The following is a 19745-nucleotide window of genomic DNA, read 5'->3' on the forward strand; positions in this document are numbered from 1 at the left end:
TCTCTGTTTAAAAACAGACAAAGTGTGTTAACTTTCAGCAATTTGTGGCCTCAGGCTCAAGATGAGATTTTTTTTATTTGTGCTGATTATTTGCATTTTATGTCCCGAGTGGTTTACAGAGAGGTAAATAATTGCACAGCATTCCTCGGGCATCCCATGGCACTCCACAAAGGGCATGCTTTACTCTTAAGACTTGTACATCCCAGATTGCTTCAACTCCAGGTCTCCAGTATCACTTTCATGTTTGTAGGAAGATGAAAAGCTCTTTTCTTGCCAAGCGCAGTGGGGTGCGGGCTCCGGCAGAGCGCAGTGGGGCAGGAGGAGATGGGCACAGGCTGATGCTCCCCGCAGGCTTCTGGCCCCCATCGTGCAGGTGTATGCGAGACAGGAGAGTGGAAAATTTTCTTCGGTCTTCCCACGGTTACCAATTGTAAAGCAATCTCATTTCCTGAGGCACGCCACTGACACAGAAGAAAATAACAAAACCGTGTGGCAAAACTGCCAGCGCTACAAGTTCCCCCATCGGCTGATGGTACGAGACAGATAACTCAGCTCTGCGAGATCCCCCTCCAGATACGGGGGTTTTGCAGCTCCCACTGACTCCCAGCAGCTCCCCGTGTTCCCGCAGGATCCCCAGCCTCCCACCACTGTGCATCATTCCGGCTGCATCCCATGGGGCTTCCAGTGCCGGGGTGGAAAAAGCCTCAGGCTGGTGGGAAGGGCAGAAACAGCCAGCAGAGGGGTGCTTTCCCACATGGGGGGTTGTTTGCGAACGCTGGAGTTGTGCGGAAGGGGTCAGTGTGTGCCCGTGACCAGCGGAAAATCAGAGGTGTTATTGCAGGAAAGGTTTCTGCAGCCTGCAGTGGGTGGAGGCTGATCACCTGCCCCCGCGTGTTCGCCCAGCTTCCTATTGATGCTGAGCACTGCTTTTAAAAAAAAAAAAAAAGAAAAGAAAAAAGAGTTGATGCTAAAAATACAAAGTAGAAATGAGGCTGGTAGGAATAACCACTGCACACGAGTCCTTCCACGCCTGCTTGGTTTGAGTCTCTTATTTTTCCTGTGCCAGAAAAAACCCCATGTGCAGAGGCTGATAATAAATTGCATCACTGCTGAACGTGCAGCTCGATCCCTCAGTCCGGTGGTAAATCCCAGGCCAGAGATGGGAGCTATTGGAGGGGTCTCCTCTGCCACTCGTGGGGTTTTGGTGGAGTGCCGTGCCCTGGGGAAAGTTACCACTCAGCCCAGATCCCCACCGGGGGCCCCTGTGGACTTCCCACCATGTAAAAATAGATTTACCACAGACAACTTAAACTATCAGCTGCAGCATCATCGAAGATGATGGCAGCACGTTAGGCCCACGCGTCAGTGCCCCAGTTAATCCAGCAGCTAACGGTATGACTAAGAAAAACCCCCACGGCTTAGATAACCTTGTTGTTTGTAATTTATTCTTAAGTGAACTCAAGCCTGGTTTAATCACAGCTAAAAGGCAAGCAAAAGGTATGAGCTCGCTGGAAGGCAGCTTCCGTGTATCGATCTATGTAAGGGCTTCCACGGCTTTCCAGACAGGCTTCTTGCGGAGCCGCATGCTGTCCAAACCCTTTGCCACGCTCCCTGGGGCGCTCATACCACACAGCGATGATCTGGCCAAGCAAATCCACTGTGCCCTTTCAGAGAGGAGCCAACACATTTCTACCAGAATATTTTCCCTGAATTAATACATTTTTTCACTTCTACGGTGAATATGTAAGATCCTGTTTTCAAAAACAACCCCCCAAACCTGGCATGAGATTCCGGAGATAATTTGCTTTTGTGGAAAAAGATTATTTCCCAGTTGGTGAAACTTGCACCGACTGCAAGCAGCCGGCTCATAACGCTCCTGCTGAACTGATGTGGGCTTGAGGCAGGGAAAATCACTGCCAGTGTCAATGCAAAAATGCAGTTGACTGAAAGTCAGGGGACATGAAGCTCTGCTTTTTCTCTCTGGAGGAAACAGCAAACACCCTGGTGCCCTCTGAGCATCAGGCAGGTGCTGGGCAGGATGCATGCCTGGACCACAAGCTGCCGGCAGCACACGCCTTCAGTCGGGCTGGTTGGTCCCGGGTTTGCTTTTCTCTTTGGGCAAAACTGGAGATGAAGGCAGTAGGGATTTTTTTTTTTTTTTGGAGTGATGAAGGCCGGGAGGCCAGAGCACTGGGCTTTTCTGTACATGTCTCACCCCCGTCAATCAGGAAGCGGTGACGCAGGTTATGGGTTGGGTTTGAGGTTTTGGAAACCTTTTCTAAAAGTCGATCTCCTAGCCCTGTTGTATTTCTGAAGTGTGAAGCCGTGGTGAAGGCTGGTGCTGAGCAGGGGGATGCCGGCCAAAATGCAGCTCCTTATCAGATGTAATGGGAGGATTTTCCTGGCTATTTGTTTAATCCTCTTTGTGGGATACACAGCACAAGGTAAAACGGGGCGGTTGTTCTCTCGGTAATCCTCTTTCTGGGCTATGCAGTGTAGGCCAAGTAGGCAGCCTCTGAATTTTTCAAACTGACCTTCTTCTATGGGTAATGAGATCTAGTCAGAAAACCTGTTTTGCTAACATTTCATTTTCTGGAGGGGGAATGGTAAGAAAAGGTGCTTTTTGGAAGTGAAGCATTGCTGCATCCCTTTCCCAGCCCCTATGAGAAAAAGACTTCATAAAATACGTTGTTGTATGTGTGTATATTTTTAATCAATATATTTCAACATATATATTTTTTTAACTGGCGCTTTCGTAGTGGTCCGGTTACTACTGTTATTCAGTTATGTAGTTACAGACAGAGTATGTAACAGTACCCATGTCATAACTACTACGCTCTACTTTCTTGGGAGGGCAGGAAAGGAAACTAGTTGTAAGTATGAGGAAATTAAAACGGTTTATTCGGTACAATATTGCAACACGCAGCACTAAAACAACTAAAAGGAAATGTTGATTCATTATGACATGTACCCTGTGGATTTGTTTCTTGTGAAGAAGTGCTTTTCAAGCACAGAGAGTATAATTTGTCCCCAAACCAAGGCTGTGATAGTGATAGGCTTTCATTATGTATCTACCACTTGGAGGCTGATCTTTGAGGGATTATGGCCTGCTTTTTGTACCTTGTTTATTTGCAAATTATTCAGCTACAGTTGTTTATTTTGTTGCCACTGTTATTATTAAAAACCTTCTTAATAATACGCTAAGAGAAGAAAATAAGTATGAAAAAGGCACGCGCTGTAAAAGAAGCAGGAAATGATACCTGTGAGATCTTTTTCTCTTACAGAAGAGTGTAGGAGGTAGCTGAAAGTCATCTAGTACATTATGGAAATATATAGGGCAATAGAGAAGTGTAATTACAGAAAAGTATTCCCAAGAAACCGAGAAAAAATAGATAAAATGCCAACAGGGGGAGAACGTGCCAGGAGGCTTCAGAACAAATTAATTACATGAGACCAAGAGGAAGGACGAAATGCCACTGTTTTTATCTTTACTGTGCAATCGTTATTTTCTCCTTCTGGTATTTTTTGAAGACCCGCTTTTCAGTGACAGCCCTGATCAGGCACCTGGCGGGCACCAGAACTGAAACTGTGGGTTTACGTAGCCCTGAGTTGTGTCTAGCAGATGCCTGAACCGTCTCTCCTCCGTCGATGTGCTCCGAGAACCTACGTAATCCCCAAATCTGCTCCCACGGCAGGTGGCTCTTGGCATGCCTTGAGTTTCTGACCTCCCCACCAAAACTCATCCCATTGAACTTGAAGGCGCTGAGCTGAGGCACAAAAAGCCAAAGCAGAGTTGGCTCTGACCTTCGCTGGAGCCAAGAGAAAAAGGGGAGGGCATAGGAGCCAGCTCCCCACTGGGGTGGCTTGTCCCCAAGATAGTTGAGATACCTCCACCACCTTCAGGGAGAGCTGCAGGTGGCTGAGCCCAGAGGTCCCCCATGGACATGCCATGCCCCAAGCTGGGGATGAGCCCTGCTGTGACATTGGCGCAAGGCGGTGGTTTCCCACGGGGTTTCCATTTCTAATTCCCGTGGACTTTCCGGTCCCGTGTGTGAGAGATGCACCCGATGCATCTGATAGCGAAGATGTCACTTAAGCTATCAGTAGCTATTAAAAAAAAGGCTTCAGGGTTAATTTAGTGTTCAGCAGTTGAGCAATCAGGGCCACACAAATTACTTTCTTCTGCTCCTTTAAGCTTTATTAGGTGCTCATAAAGTTAATAGGTCCTGGTGAATAATGTCCTGGCCCCAGTGAATAACGCAGGGCTGATTTGATCAGGTGCTCCGGTGCAGAAGGCAAGGTACAAGAGAGTGAGGTGCCGACCCGACGCCTGGTCCGCTAACTGCATCGAAGAGAAGGGCCCCTGGTTTTACATGTCCACCGGCGGAGCCAACAGGATCCTTCCTCCCATGGCAGACCCGTCCCTGTAAGTTCATTTGCCGCAAGTTTGTCATTAATGCTAGCACCCAAAAATGTCCGGTATTCCTGTCTCAACAGTCCTGTCGCAGCGTGGCTCACCCATGGGAACGTGGGGCTTCAGTGTGTTCACTTAAGAGATAATAAACAAAATAATAAATTTGGTGTAAACTAGCTGCCGCTCTGCATTTCAGGATGAAGCGATACCAGGAGCTGGGCGACATATTCCCGCTCTCAGATGAGGAGTCCGGCTCTGGGTCCGATGCGGTGGTGGAAGCGGAGCCAGCCTCCGGGTCGGGTCTTGGCGATGGCGACAGCTTCTCAGAGGCGAAGCTGCCCGTCTTCCTAGCGGGCCCACGAGGCAGCGAGCTGAAGCAAAAACTAACGGAGGAGGATCTGCTCCTGTAGGGCTGGAGACATCGGCCTCCTCATGATGGCGGCGGCCTCCCTCGCCTCGCGCACCCCTTCCTCAGTGCCTGACCCGACGCGAGGGCCGTGAAGCCGTTTCAAACCAACTCCGAAGCAATAAAAACTTTGCCTTAAGATCTTTATTGCTTTCACTCACTAAAAAAAAAATAATCTTTGTTCATTCTGAACTCGCTCTTTGCTTTTTGTGGGTGGGGCACCCATCCCGATCGGGGGAGGGAAAACGGGTTTCGGTGCCCCCGCCTGATCTGCGCGGATGTTATCGTGCTCCAGGGGCAATAAATTAAAAACCTTTGCGTGGCGGGAGCCGCCTGCCCCTTTTACAAAATCAGGTAAAATCCGCCCGAGCGGCTGCCTCGCGCCGGGCTTGCTCGCGTTTCCCTAAAAAGCACAAAAACCTCGCAAAAACGTTTTCGGCACCACAAACGTTTATTTCCTGTCAGCGACAACCGCTCCCCCCCGCCCCTCCCCACGGCTCCGCGCTGCTGCCGCCTCCCGCCCGCTAGGCGGCGCCCTCCCGCCGCGCCGCGCATGCGCCGCCCCCCCTGCCTCGACCGACCAACCCCCCCTCCCTCCCTCCCTCCCTCCCTCCCTCCCTCCCGCTCCCGGGCCTGCCCTCGGCGGGGACGGAGCGGGAGGGCGGTGGCAAGGCGGAGTAGGGGGGGGGGAAAATGGGGGGAGCGGTCACGTGCGGCGGGGGTGGGGGGGCGTGGCGTGGCGGGCTGTAAGGTCACATGACAGGGGCGCGGGCTGGGGCGGCTGGTGCTTGGTGGCGCGCGGGGCGGGAGTCGGCCGCGGAGGGGCACGCACCATGGTGAGTGCGGGAGGGGCGGCCGGCCGGCACGCGGGGGGCCGTTACCCGCCAACCGCTGCTCCGCGCGCGCGCGTGTCCCCCCTCCCTCCCCGCTTTCGTCGCCTGAGGCGGCGGCCTCGGCTGGGCCGGGCGGTGCCTCTTTCCCTCCCCACCTGTGGCTCCGGGCTGTGCGTGAGGAGAACCGCCCCGCCGGGCGCGGCCCGTTGTTTTTCCCTTCGCCCTCCGGCCCGGCCGCGGAGAGCCCGGTGACATACACCCCCCTACTCGCGACTCCCGCTGCCGGCTTGGCCGCCCCCCTTCCCCGGCCTGCGTCAGGGCCGCCCGGCTCGCCCCGAGCTGCGCCCGGGCCTGGCGGCGGCCGAGGCCGCTCCGCGCCGGGGAGGGTCGCCCCGGGGAGGGCCTCCCCCCCACACACACCTTGAGGGATCCTCTGGTGTGCGGGGCGGGCTCGGGGGAGAGCTGGCAAAACAGCAGGGGCGGAGAGAGCGAAAAACTAAAGGTTTGGGGTGTTTGTTAATACAGACATTTTATGGGTTAAGGGTTGGGGTGTTCCCCTGCTTCTCCGCACGCACGTGCCCTCGGCAATGCGGAGTTTAGTCATGAAACTCGGCTTCCATTTTTCCTACAGCGCTGCTGGCGGGGAGGCTTTGGGGAAAGTGCATGTGATAGTCCTGGAAACATCAGTAAATCTTTCAGCGGTGCCGTAAGGCAGCGCTTAAAATGACAGCAGTCGGTCGTAATCCCTCAGGGCTGGTGAAATAGTGGCCACTTTGCGCTTAGCAGGCTTGGCCTAGGCAAAGTGCTTGGTGTGCTGTGATGGATAGATTTTTTAAAAAAATGGGTATTTTAAAGAATCAGCTAGATCAATGCACTTTGGGTTTCTGAAGTGTGTGGATTCCTTAACGTGTGTCTCTATCTCTGTTGGTCATGCAGAAGCTTTTTAGGGCTCTGTGTGAAGCCGAGGCTGGGATTTCTGCACTGTTTATCAGCTGCTGGGAGTCCTACGAGGCCTTTAGTACAGCTATAACACATAAGGACTGAATGCAGATTGATTTCGGTACTGATGTAGCAAAATCTTCGGTGTCTGTCTGCTGCATGAAATCAAGAACATAGCCTAGCATTTGGCCAGTTTCTGAAGACCTTAGTTCTGTCTTCATTTTCTTAAGCTGTAACATAATAAGCCATATGATGGCTTCTTAAAGTACTTCTTGTTTTGCATAGTTTCCCCACAGCAGTATCTTCGATGGCAACTGGAGGAGATACTAGCTGTTAATATCTTTATTCAGTATGTCCTTGTCCTCTCTGGATGAGATCATGGCTAATTTCTAAGGGGTACAGTTGAAATATTCATACACAGTGTCTTGAAGTGATGTGTTAGCAATGTTAGGTCTGGCTGACTGTTTTAAGTGATGGTACAACTTCATAATTTGGAAGGTGCTGTGAGAGCATCTTGTTTAATATTTACTTAAAGGTAACGTGCTTCCTTGTTTAGTGTGTGGGGGAAGTATAAGGCTAATCTGCAAAATGAGTACAGTTTCTAAGGAAGAAATATGGGCAGGCTCAAAAGTAACTTGTGTAACAGTTTAAAACAGCCTAAAGATTTGGAATTCATGTTGAAACTTTTTTCTTTCTCTCTTGCCCTTCCCCAGGAGCCAAAAATCAAGGATGGTTCTAGTATGCAGTCATAAAAACAAACAAACAAAAAAGGAAAAACTTGTTTCAGCAGTTAATGCAAATATGTGCTTGGCAGAGACTTGGAAAACTGTTTGGTCTTGCGTTTGACTGCCTTGTTGGTCATGTGTTTCTGCTTTCCTCTGAGAACGTGAAGTAGATATAACTAGGTTTCAGAGTAATAGGCATCTTTGTGGCTTGAACTAGGGCCGCTTGCTATCTGAACAAATACAAAGTCAGTTTAGTCTTGTGTGAATCACTGTTTTATAGCTCAAGCTTGGACCATGTCTTTGACTTGTAGGGGTGAGAAAAAAGTCAGTCAATGTTCCTACTGCTAAGCAGTAGCGTTCAGATCAAACTTTCTTCTAGGCTTTTTGTTATTAATGCTGCATTTCAAACTTCAGGTCCCCAGGAGGTCTTGAAATGTGTTCTTACTCAATTTTGGGTATTGAATTGGTGAAGTGAGAATGACTGTTTTATGTATACCAAATTGAAGTGGATCTAGTTGAAGTGGGTGCTCTTGTTGAGAACATAGTGTAATTTCTCCAAAAAACCCAAAATCACACTGAATTAGTGAGGTGTTGTCTGCTTTAGTACATCAAAGCAGATTAGTGCCTAATTCTTAGGAGAAAATGTTGGCTTTTGTACTAATCTTGTTGAGTTTCCCATAGAGTCACTAATATGTTTTGCAACTTGTAAGAAAAGTTTGTGCAAGGTCAAAGGATGATCTCTCCTAGTTTCTCGTGTTTGGTGCTGGTCAAAAGTTTGTGCCTAGGGAATGCTGTTGTAAGGTGAGGACAAATGTTTGATGCTCATAGTGGATTGGTGCCTGGAGCAATATTACGGGTAAACTTGTAACATCCACTCTGTCTGATGGCAGAGTTGTGTAGCTAAGGTAGATCATATGATGAACTGCTGCCTCTTGAACCTGCTAGTGCTTTCTTCATTTGCCAAGAGAACTATGGGGCATAGAAAGAGGCAGCAAATAAAAGTCCCTATTCCCCTTCACCAACCAGGGGGATGCTTTAGGCCTTGTATTATATCCCCTGTTTTCTCTTTTCACCCTAATTTGCTCTGTTATTCCTCTTACTTCTGACCATCCTTGTTACTGCTGTTTATGCTGTAAGTTATAGTGGATATAAAGCAATACATAGTTTTTTTGGCACAATAGCTCAAATCTTAAACCAGATGGAATAAATTTGTTAAAGATTTTTTTTTAAGTGTGGTTTAAAAATGATTATGTTTTTTAAGGTGAAATCAGCGATTGGAAACTTTGCAGTGACAGAAACTGAAGTTGTGCTTGCAACAGTAATGTTTTAAGTATTAATTAATATTTTAGTGTAGTTGTAATAATGGTAATTATGCTGTGTGCTTTTTATTTTATAAACATTAGATATTTTGTAAGAGCTGTCACTGCTTATTACTGACCTAATTTCAGTTATTTGCTAGATGAACAACTGTCTTTTGTCATCGCTATTGCTTGGGTCTCTAATACATTAATGGCTTTGTAACTTCATGGGAGCACAAATGTTTTTCCCCAATGTATAGTGTATAGCTGCAAGTAAATGCCACATTTAAAATGGAGTGTCCACTGTGTAGTAACTTACCTAATTCTTGTCATTCCAGAGTTTTCTTGGAGGCTTTTTCGGTCCTGTTTGTGAGATTGATGTTATTCTTAATGATGCTGAAACACGAAAAACAGCAGAAATCAAAACAGAAGATGGTAAAGTAGAAAAGCATTTTCTCTTCTATGATGGAGAATCTGTTTCAGGAAAGGTAATTTTTTTTTTTAAGTGACTATTAATTACTGTACTGATTCTGGCATGCAAATGCCTGTAGGAAGGTAAATGAAAACCTGATACAAGCAAGAGCTGCAATTTCAGCTTGTGTTGTTATTCAAGGAGGAAACAGTGTTTTCCTATATATGGTCTTTTTAACCATAGTCGTTCAGGCAACTGATAAAACTGAATGTTTTGAATAGTATCTGTTTATTTGTTTCCAGTCATCTTGTATTTATGAATAAGATTTTTGTGCAACCATGTGCAATCCTATCATTGCTTCTGACAAGAAAACTATTCCAAACTGGATCCTCCTGGTTCCCCTTGAACTCCAAAATCCACAACCCAGCATGTATAACAGTAATTTTTGGCTGGTGCAGCCAACCTGCTTTGCATACCCTGAAGCTAAGCCTTGTGTTTCATGCCCTGAAGTGGTTTCTAGAATTGCATCAGAGCAGCAACATATGAAGTTTAGCTGGCTGCTGAGTCAACAAGAGTTTTTCTTTTTGGGGGGTGGAGGGGGGAAGATGAGATTGCCAGGGGGATTTCTCTACTCTTGGTATTGCACCTAGGAACTCCTTGCCATCACTCTGGTTTTACTGGAGCCTTTCTCACTCTCTGAATATTTCTGTTATGATTCACTTTTCCTTCAAAAATCTTGAGCCAGGTATTGGGTTCTGAGATTGACTTCTAAATACCTACTTCGATCTTGACTTGCCTATTGTCACTGGGCGTCTTACTGCTCTTAAGATACATTTCCATGCTAAGATCTTGGTTCTCTAGAAAGATCTGTTCAGGGATGTGAAACTCTCTCATAAGATGGGCCTCAAACTCAGGAAACTGAGGGAACTAGTTTTCGTATGTTCACTGGCCTGAGTGCTTCTCGCTTGTATCAGTGATGCCTGAGAGGTGCCTGGTGAGTTTTGGCTAACACAAGCTCATTGGGATGAGGAGGTCTGGAAGACCAGTAATTTATTGGACAACTTCCCTCTACCTCTTTCCTCCTTTTCACCACAAAGTTAGATTATTCAAGTGGTTTACTTCCTACTCGGGTATCAATGACATACTGGATTTTAAGGTACAGGAATTTCTCTGGTCATCACTACCTTGTAAGAAGACATTATATATGCTTAATATTTACATGTTTCTGTAGAAAATAACCTTATGGAATCTTTTCTTGTGAGATGAGGTTTGTTTGTGAGAATCAAATTCACAAATGAAGATCTTGATAGTAGGTTTCATTATCTGTTATTTTTCATTGACTTCTCTAACATCAATACTTAGTTATCAGCTGAGGAAGGGACTTAAGTTCACTTGACTTGAAAGGAATGCATCTCATGGCAGTTCTTTTTTGGATTTCCAAATGTGCAGATGCTTTGAAGCTCTCTGCATTCAAAGGTGGCAAGAGGGTCGTGACTGGCTTAGGTGAGCTCTGCTTAAGCTCTGGCTTAGATTCTTAATTTTGGGACTCAAAAGTTTCAAGCTTAGTTATTAAATTCAGTCTCATGGATGATTAGTTTTTTCTTAAATGCTTTAGTGGTGCCTTGGTAATGCTGTCCTGGTTTCGGCTGGGATAGAGTTAATTTTCTTTCTAGTAGCTTGTGTGGTGTTATGTTTTGGATTCAGTATGAGAATAATGTTGATAACACACTGATGTTTTCAGTTGTTGCTAAGTAGTGTTTATACCAAGTCAAGGATTTTTCAGCTTCTCATGCCCAGCCAGCAAGAAGGCTGGAGGGGCACAGAAGTTGGGAGGGGACACAGCCAGGGCAGCTGACCCAAACTGGCCAAAGGGGTATTCCATAGCATGTGATGTCATGCCAAGTACATAAACTGGGGGGAGTTGACCTGGGGGATTGCTGCTCAAGAACTAACTGGGCATTGGTCGGCAAGTGGTGAGCAATTGCATTGTTTGTCACTTGTTTTGTATATTCCAATCCTGTTGTTATTATTGTAATTTTATTATTGTTATTATTATAATTATTAGTTTCTTCCTTTCTGTCCTATTAAACTGTTCTTATCTCAACCCACAAGTTTACCTTTTTCCTTCTGATTCTGCCCTCCATTCCACTGGGTGGGTGGGGGGAGTAAGTTAGCGGCTGCATGGTGCTTAGTCACTGGCTGGCGTTAAATCATGACAAATGCTTAATTTCATAATCAGCTGTTGGATTTGGCTGCTTTCAAGCTCAGGTAGTGCTTGAAGAGGCCTCAGTTTTCATAGGCAAGTGGTAATATTTTTGCCTTTTTAGTGAGATCATGTATTAGAGTGAAAGTGTTGAAAAAATTTAACTGGTGTTTTTTTTTTGCCTTGGTAGGTGAACGTCTCCATTAAACCGCATGGGAAGAGACTAGAGCACCAAGGAATTAGAATTGAATTTGTAGGACAAATTGGTGAGTTTAAGCTTTAAAGGGGATGTTAGGTGCATGTGGTTTATGGAACTTGGCACTTACAGCTGTCAGCAGTTTGGCTTAAACATTGCAACCTGATTGGGTTAGTGGATGACGAGTGCCAAAGGAAGATTATATCCTCCTTATTTTAATGCAAGTGATGCACTAATTTGTGCTAGTCAGAAAGTCATTGGGAAGGAAGACATGTACATGTGAGGGATGGTGAGTATTCTATCTGTCTCAGACTGGTTAAAAGTTTGATTAAGAACCACTAGAGATTTCTGAAAACTACACTTGTGATCTTTAATTCTGGCTCTGAAAGAGAAGAGGCATAGAAAAGAAATGATGGGACAGCCTATAGCAAAATACTTCTAAAATTTTTTGGTGGTTGGTTTTCTAAAACCTAGTTTTATACTGTTAACATAAAGCAGTATTGATGCTTCAGAGGTTTTCTGTGCTTTTTAGCAAAATAGTATGGTATTGACATTAAAAATGTAATTTTCCTATAACTGTATCTAAGTCTGGTTAGATCTGAACTATGCAGAATCTTGGTCGCATCTAACTTCTTTTTACCAGTCAAGGTAATCTCTCTGCACCCTTAGGCTGATGCTAAAATTCCTTCCCTCTCTGTTAGAGGGTTGTTTGCGTTATTGTCCCCCTTGGAAGTAATTATTCAGGTTTCAGCCTCATACAATTGACTTTGATTGGATTTCACAAATTCTCTAGTTCTGATCAGTCAGTAGGCTCCAGTACTTTGTGTCTGAACTGTTACATAGCAGGTATGACTGAGTTCTGACACCTGCTGCTTTATGCTTTCAGGTTTTGATCAGTGGGGCTGTAAAAACAAACTTTCAGAATAAAGCAGTAGTGTGATGGGCATGACGCATTTAGAGGCAGGGAAAAAACAGAGCTCACATATGTTAGCTTCATTTAGTCTGTTGCCTTCTGGTAGCTGTACAGGCTGTTCTTCATTTAGTCTGATGTATAAATTTTATTCTATGATGACTTCAAGCAACATTACATCAACTTAAATTTTGCATGTTTCTGGGACTTTCTGTTGTGCTACTGTTTAGAAGTCCTCAGTTATGCAGAAGTGGTTTAAGTACTGCTTTTTGTACTTGTCCATGTTTTCTTGCATCCTTTCAAGTTTTATTACAGTAAAACAAAAAGCATCCCAGTAGTGTGATTTGTCTCTGCACTAGTTGGAGACTAGCTCCAGCTGCTTGTCAAAGATATATTTTAAACCAGCTCTTCAGAGTACAACTTTTCTGACTGGCACAAAAAGTATTGGATATGCAACAGTAAATAAACTTTGTATTATATCAATGCTTGTCAAAGCAAAGAAAGTACACCTTACATAATTTGTAGTCATATTAGAAAATAAGCAGTTATTGGTTATTGACATTTTCTACCTAACTGGCAATGATAAACTGTGGAGTTGGTGTGTTTAGTTCATTTATTCTCTTCTGTAAAGCTTCAGACTGTGTAAAACCAACTACCGCTAATGTTCTTAGCTGATACTTTCAGTTGTGAATTGTAGAGGAGCTTGGTTTTATATACTAAAGTGTTTGGATTTTTTTATGGTAATGTTAATTTTTTCTAACTTTCTAAGTTTTTATCTCAGTGGGAATTGCGTGACATGGATCTAATGAATAATAGTGACACTGGTCTGGGGACAGGACATGCTGTTGCTGTGAAACTGGTGTGTCTATGCTTATGTATTAAGAACTTGTTTCCAAATGACTGACTTAGACCAGTGGTCATAATAAGCCATTTGATTGTAGACTAGTAGTAATAATAAACCATTTGATAGGTGGTATTAATCTGCAGGAGACCAATTGAGATCACTGGCCTGTCCTAAATGAGCCAATCTTGATGTTGCTTAGGTTTTGTCCCTTCAGCAATAAATGCTGGAAGCCAAAATCAGACAACGCTAGTTACAGAGAATGCAAGGCAAGAAGTACTTATTAAAGCTAGCTAAACTGTCAGTAAAAAAAGATGCCATGCTAGTGAAGCTTCAAATATGTATTCTGTTCATTGCAGTTAGCTCTTTAGGAATGCTTACTGTAGGTTGCTGAAACTGAAGATAACTTTGAAAAACTGGGTAAAACGTTTGGTCAAATATGTGTAGCAAATCAAATTGATTGCTTCTGTTGTCCTTTCCCACCTGCTTTGCCAAATTGGAGACAGTTTTGTTTGCTAGAAATAAATACTGAAACATGTTTTCCTTCAAATTCCTCAACTTTAGAACTCTTCAATGACAAAAGCAATACCCATGAATTTGTAAACTTAGTGAAAGAACTGGCCTTACCCGGAGAACTGACCCAAAGCAGAAGCTATGACTTTGAATTCATGCAGGTTGAAAAGCCATATGAATCCTACATCGGTGCCAATGTCAGACTGAGGTTTGTAACTGTTAAGCTTTCTCTTCTCTCCTCTCCTCCCCTGCAGAAAATTAATAATTTAGCAATTATGCTGCCCCCCTCCACTTCCTTCTTTTGCATTTCACATCAGACATGTAACAGCCAGTAGCTGGTGTGTGTTGATTGGAGTTGTTGAGATTGTATTATAATGTAGCCTTTTCTACTTTAATTGGAATTGCTCAGTGTTGTTTGTATAGGTAAAATTCTTTCAATCAAATGAAAACAGTTTGGGCCTTTCCTTTAGGGAAAAAAAAGGAAACAAAAACCACAATGAAACAAAACACTCCCATGTTTCTACCTATAAGTGTTTTGTCTTGTATTTTGGTGTCTTATTCTTTTCTGCTTAGTCTTACGGGAATGTACTCTTGTCTTTCAAAGAATACCTGTACTTCAGAATGTAAGGGCTTTTACTTATGCAATTCTGAATAATTATGGCTAACTTGGTGGCTTTCTTCCTAGGTATTTTCTAAAAGTGACGATAGTGAGACGGCTGTCAGACTTGGTGAAAGAATATGATCTGATTGTTCACCAGCTTGCTACATACCCAGATGTAAACAACTCCATTAAAATGGAAGTAGGCATTGAAGACTGTCTTCATATAGAGTTTGAATACAATAAGTCAAAGTAAGTGTCACTTAGAACAAAACACATTCAGGTAAATACCTTGGGATAAAAGGGTAGAGCATGTGATATTTGATGAACAACCTTGGCATCTGGGGACTTAAAATGTAAAGCAATAGTTTCAATGACTGTTGTGTTGAGCTGTTTGGTTACTAGTTATACAGTGGCCTTTTTTTGAGGAATACTTGTCTGTTCTGCCTTCAGTACCAATAGGAAGGTCACTAGCAAGTATTTAAGACTTGATTTCTGCATTTATGCTTTTTTAATATAACTAGTATTTCCTTTACTAATACTGCAATGATGGAAAGGTGCTAATTATACTGATCTGGCTGAGATGCTTAGCTCGGTGGGGAATTAAGCTCTAAGTTAACAGGCAGATAAGGTAACTGCCTGTATAACTTGTATTCAAGAAGGTGTAAAAGTTGTGTTTATTCTTTAACGAAACCCCTATTCTGTTCTTTTAAAGGTATCACTTAAAGGATGTGATTGTTGGAAAAATTTATTTCCTCTTAGTGAGAATAAAAATTCAGCACATGGAGTTGCAGCTGATCAAAAAGGAGATTACTGGAATTGGTAAGAGAAGAAAAAGTCCAAAAGAAATGGCAACTTGTATACTGGTTGAGCCTTATGCAAACCTGGAGAGTGAAGTCAGTAGTTGCAGCTTTGGCTAAACTAATGCTCCGTGTGCTTCCTTCTCACTGGTGTTTGACTACCATTTGCATTTTGTGCTTTGGTAATCGTACTTAGTAGTCAACGTTGTCAGTCTGTAGCGTTGTTCTGGGATTGTGACTGTTGGGCTAGCTTCACAAACGTGAACCCTTGTAAATGGAACTTGGGCATAGATACGTAGCAGCTTAATCAGCCTTGATGGATAATGAACAAGGGTAAAGGTGTAAAATGCATCCTGAAGACCCCCTTGCCTCTGCAGAGATTAGCTGGTCAAGTGGGCTTGGTGAAGATTAGCATGAATCTCTCATGTTCTAGAAACGTGTAATTTTCAGTCAGCTTAAAACGGGTATGATGGAAATACCAAGAGGCTTTGAAGCAGGAACAGCTTGATTATTGCAGATCAGGCTTGTACAGCCTGGAACTAGGAAGGCAGTAAGAGGCTGTGGCTCATGACTTCATTCCCTGGTGGCTGGGGCCTTGGTGAGCTCTTTGTGTGGAGAATAAGGAAGCTTCCATAGCAATAGAGGAAGGGCAGAAAGCTCTACTTTGTTGGCTTTTGTGGCTAAATTAGGTACTCTAGCTTCTTCATCCCAGGCTCTGGAGAAAGGTGGCTTTTGTGCTGGGTGATAACCCTTCAGGTTTTCAGTCTGATCATGGCGTAGACGACTATCAGTCACTAGTGCTGCCCACCAAACAGAACTGTTTCACGAGTCCTACCCTGCATGCTTGTCCCTTGTTTAAAGCCTGCATACCCAAGGCTCCTTTGAAGCACTGGCTACTGCCTCTTCTGTGTCACTGTGGGGAGGAGAGTAAGAAACAGATGCTCTGCCTGGGAGAGGGTTCTGCTTGCTTTAGCTGTGTGTAACTTATACACAAGACAAAGGCAAAAACCGTAGTATTGTGTAATCTAAATGCTGCAGAGTAGAAATTGCTGTGATAAAGCTTTGATGAAGCTTTATAAATGTTTAAAACTGAAGTGTGTGTTCTCACAGTGAAAACTTGTTTCACCAGGACCCAGTACCACAACAGAGACTGAAACCATTGCAAAGTATGAAATAATGGATGGTGCACCAGTTAAAGGTAAATAACTGTGCTTGTTTTAAAGGATAAGCATTTTGAGTTAAAACTGTATTTAAAAAAAATCTGGAGGAGAAGAGATGACTTGTATAAATTTTTCTTGGAGAAACCACACTTCTCCTTAGGTTGCTGAAATGATAGTGGATTTTCCTATTCAAAGCAGACATTTTAATTGACTTAGGACATTTCACTTGGGATCCTAGTAATTCTTACACTTATTTACCACTGGAAATTCTATGACTGATCCTTTTATCACTTTGGTTCAAGCCTGACTTGATGTTGTAGACCAGTTCTAGAGAGTTCAAGATCCTTTTGTCCTGCCTGGCTACCATGCTTCCACTGAGAAAGGGTTCCCACTTTTGATTTCACACTTGCCTCTCTTCTCAGTGTTATGTTTGTGATGTTTTTTTGGTGGCGTGTGGCGGTTTTTTTGTTGTGTTGGTTTGTTTTTTTTTTAGCCAAGAAAGGGGCACAGACGGTGCTTGGGAAACTGCCTTTATTTTGTATGTCTTCTGAAACTGCATTAATGACATCCAGTTTTAAGGAACTAATTGAAACTTTCTTTTTTAAGGTGAATCAATTCCTATAAGACTGTTCTTAGCAGGCTATGACCCAACTCCAACAATGAGGGATGTGAACAAGAAATTTTCGGTGAGGTACTTCTTGAATCTAGTGCTTGTGGATGAAGAAGACAGACGATACTTCAAACAGCAGGTATGGTCTCTAGGAATATTGTTGCAGAATTATCTGGGCTATTGTACATGCTGCTTTGAATGTTCAGCACGTTAGAAGCCACCTGTGCTTCATGTATGGCATAAGCATTTCTGCTCGCGAGCGTATTGGAAGTTGTATAGAAAATGTTAGCTTGCAAAAAGGAGCCGAGGGGGATGATGGATACTATTTCAGCAGAGATAGGATGCTCAGTGCCATAGAACAACCTTGGATTCTGAATATCCAGACAAAACACTTTGTGGGTAAAATGAGTAACAGGTGCATTTGTTTGCTTGCTTTCTTTAACTACTGCAGATAGATTTCCCCTCCCAGCATTAGCCTGGGTTCAAAATTGCAAAATTGTAATAAGGGCCAACTCATTTGACTGAAAACATAACAGAAGTTTAGGTCATGCTGAGGCAAGGAATAGTGAAAAGGGTCACTGGAATGAAGCTATGTGGATTAGACCAGAATCTTCCTTTTTAAAAAATAGACAAGGTAGTATAATTAAACATGGAAAACAAAAGATAACTGGAGCATATAGTGCCTATGATGGGCTTTGGATTTTGAGAAAAGAAGGAAGAAAAAATTTTTGAACCCTTTAATACTATCAAAGTTGGGAGTAGGATTGTTAAGTGGTGACTGCTCAAGCTTGATAATGGTAAGTGTTCAGGTAGTAACTAGATATGTAAACTTAATTGCGTTGTCTTTCTGTGACTTTCCCTATGTGTACTGCGCTGTTCTGTAAGTAATGGGGATGCAGGTTTTTTTGTAGTGTGGGGGTTTGCTGTTTTGGGTTTTTTTTTCTCCCTCAAAGTCTCTGCCTATCAGGAACTTAAGATACTTGATGCTGCTAGCTTAATGGTAGATGGTGGTTTTAGAAGTGTTTGCTTCCTCAAATAGGAAATAATCTTATGGAGAAAAGCTCCTGAGAAGCTGAGGAAACAACGAACAAACTTTCACCAGCGATTTGAATCTCCAGAATCACAAGCATCTGCTGAGCAACCTGAGATGTGAACTGGTATAAGGTGAAAAACTTTGCGATGCTTCAGCAGGTTAAAGATGGCAGCAGCCTGTGGGAAAAGAAGGCCAAAATTCTCATTACAACTGTCTTCCTTCATCTTGCAGTGCTGCATTTACCATACTACTAAAGCGTTCTTCAGTTAAACATTCAAGTATGTATATACATTTAAAATAAAGTGCTTTCTCAAACACTGGAACTTTCTTAAGCTACTATTTTATACTGCACATTTACTTTTATTTGATAATGTTATATGCACTTGGATATGCATAAGCTTAAATCTAGTTATTTCCATGCATGGTAGGCTGGTATATTTGATTTTTGCTGATCACGTATACAGTGTAGACGAAAGCATTTCCCTCCTCTCATGTTGTTTCTTGCATGTTTCTTTCCAATGTTGCTTATTTGCATTTGTTTTGTTTTGAAACTACAGTAAGACACAGTTGACTAAATCACACTAAAAATCGAGGTGTATGGTGAATTTGTCCTATGACTTCTCATTACTATGTTAGACAGGGTTTAACTGAAACTGCATGTATATGCACTATGACTGTGATAACTGTGGAGCCTGCAGACACCTTACCAAGGTTTCTAAGAAGCTTTGAATCTGTTGGTAGCAAAGAATGTTAGGAAGCATCTTTGCCCTCCCTCCCCCAATTCTCTCTCTACCATACTTTTCTAAGCCTTTCATGTGAGTCACTCCTGACTTTTGGGAGTTTGTTGCCCGGTAACTAGTGACTGTAGAGATGTTGTCAGGATTTCACCTTCAGGTGGTGAGTGGTTAAAGTATTTGAACGTAACTATCTCTTATTGATGAAATAAATGCTGGTAACACTGATTATTTTGCAAATATGTGAAACTATGTGGTTCCTCCCAGCTTCATGCTTCCACTGTCTTCACAGTCTGTCTCCTCACTGTCCTGACAGGAGAGGCAAAACATCCTCGAAGGACATCCTCCTCCTAGTCCATCTGGGCCTGCTATGAGGGCAAACAAGCTTTTTGTGGTCTTCTGGAAAGGTATTTTGAAGCCAGGCAAGCCTTAAACCTGCTAAAAGCTTGCCTGGCACAGCAGATCGTTTGTCTTGATCATCTCGTATGCATTTAGTCTTTGAAGAAATAGCTAAAAGGAGTTAGCCTTCATCTATTCACAACTGAGCACGTAGTCTGTTATCAGACGTGTGGCTTGGGCATAAAATGAAGCCTGCTGTGTGGAAGGCTACTTGCGCTTGTAGTTCACTTGGCCTTTAAACCAAGACTTCTCAACTCCGGTGCAAGTGTCATTGGTAACCTTACTTTATGAGTAAGTAAATAATCAAATTACATTTCTGTAAGAACTGTTTTATTACTGTGGCACTTTGATAAAGCAGATAAAGACTCTGTGTACTTTATGCTAGGATACTTCTAATGCGGATATCTTTGAATGAGAGCAAATTTAACTCCCTCATGTAAGTGCCTGTTCAGAAATTTAAAGAATAAAGTAAAAAAGCCAAATATTTTCATGGTCACTTGCATGTCGTAATCTGGAAATGATTCCGAGAGATTTTGAAAACTTGATTGTATTTAACCAGCCTCAGATTGTGCAACCATGTATAATAAACGGGAAACGTACTGAGCTGCTATTTGAATTATTAAAACAGCTGTATTCTCACTAACATCTGGCTCGTCTGTGTTGATTGGCTCTGCCCCTTTGCAGCCGCAGCGCCCGTTGCTTCGGGATCCCCGTTAACGAG

The 19745-nt window shown here is 43.4% G+C and overlaps 2 protein-coding genes across 5 annotated transcripts; both read left to right on the forward strand.

Moving 5' to 3' along the window:
• Window positions 1-2264: 2264 nt before the first annotated feature.
• SRGN (serglycin) lies at window positions 2265-5005 on the forward strand. Its single transcript, XM_075026852.1, has 3 exons — window positions 2265-2444; window positions 4279-4426; window positions 4611-5005. Exons 1-3 carry the CDS (start codon window positions 2354-2356, stop codon window positions 4822-4824), a joined length of 453 nt encoding a protein of 150 aa, XP_074882953.1. The 5' UTR covers window positions 2265-2353; the 3' UTR covers window positions 4825-5005.
• A 568-nt stretch (window positions 5006-5573) lies between these two features.
• VPS26A (VPS26 retromer complex component A) lies at window positions 5574-19667 on the forward strand. 4 transcript variants are annotated; one of them, XR_012650066.1, is made up of 11 exons: window positions 5574-5656; window positions 8954-9103; window positions 11421-11496; window positions 13742-13898; window positions 14376-14540; window positions 15004-15110; window positions 16218-16286; window positions 16855-16997; window positions 17898-18022; window positions 18123-18169; window positions 18942-19667. XR_012650066.1 is itself a non-coding variant. In XM_075025349.1 (10 exons), the coding sequence occupies exons 1-9, from the start codon at window positions 5654-5656 to the stop codon at window positions 18009-18011; spliced, it is 984 nt and encodes a 327-aa protein (XP_074881450.1). In that variant the 5' UTR covers window positions 5574-5653; the 3' UTR covers window positions 18012-18022; window positions 18123-19667. The 4 variants fall into 4 exon arrangements, 2 of the variants coding, with proteins under 2 accessions (XP_074881450.1, XP_074881448.1); XR_012650065.1 differs by having other exon boundaries at window positions 17898-18169; XM_075025349.1 differs by having other exon boundaries at window positions 18123-19667.
• Window positions 19668-19745: the final 78 nt, after the last annotated feature.

The sequence above is a fragment of the Buteo buteo genome, chromosome 4 (assembly GCF_964188355.1).
Source record: "Buteo buteo chromosome 4, bButBut1.hap1.1, whole genome shotgun sequence".
NCBI lineage: Eukaryota > Metazoa > Chordata > Aves > Accipitriformes > Accipitridae > Buteo > Buteo buteo.

Coding starts and splice junctions, on each gene's coding strand:
- SRGN (XM_075026852.1), top strand. CDS start 2,354: ATGCCGGCCAAAATGCAGCTCCTTATCAGATGTAATGGGAGGATTTTC. Junction 2,445..4,278: donor TGTGGGATACACAGCACAAG/GTAAAACGGGGC, acceptor TGATTTGATCAG/GTGCTCCGGTGCAGAAGGCA. Junction 4,427..4,610: donor CCCATGGCAGACCCGTCCCT/GTAAGTTCATTT, acceptor TCTGCATTTCAG/GATGAAGCGATACCAGGAGC.
- VPS26A (XM_075025347.1), top strand. Junction 14,541..15,003: donor TTTGAATACAATAAGTCAAA/GTAAGTGTCACT, acceptor GTTCTTTTAAAG/GTATCACTTAAAGGATGTGA. Junction 16,998..17,897: donor GACGATACTTCAAACAGCAG/GTATGGTCTCTA, acceptor TTCCTCAAATAG/GAAATAATCTTATGGAGAAA.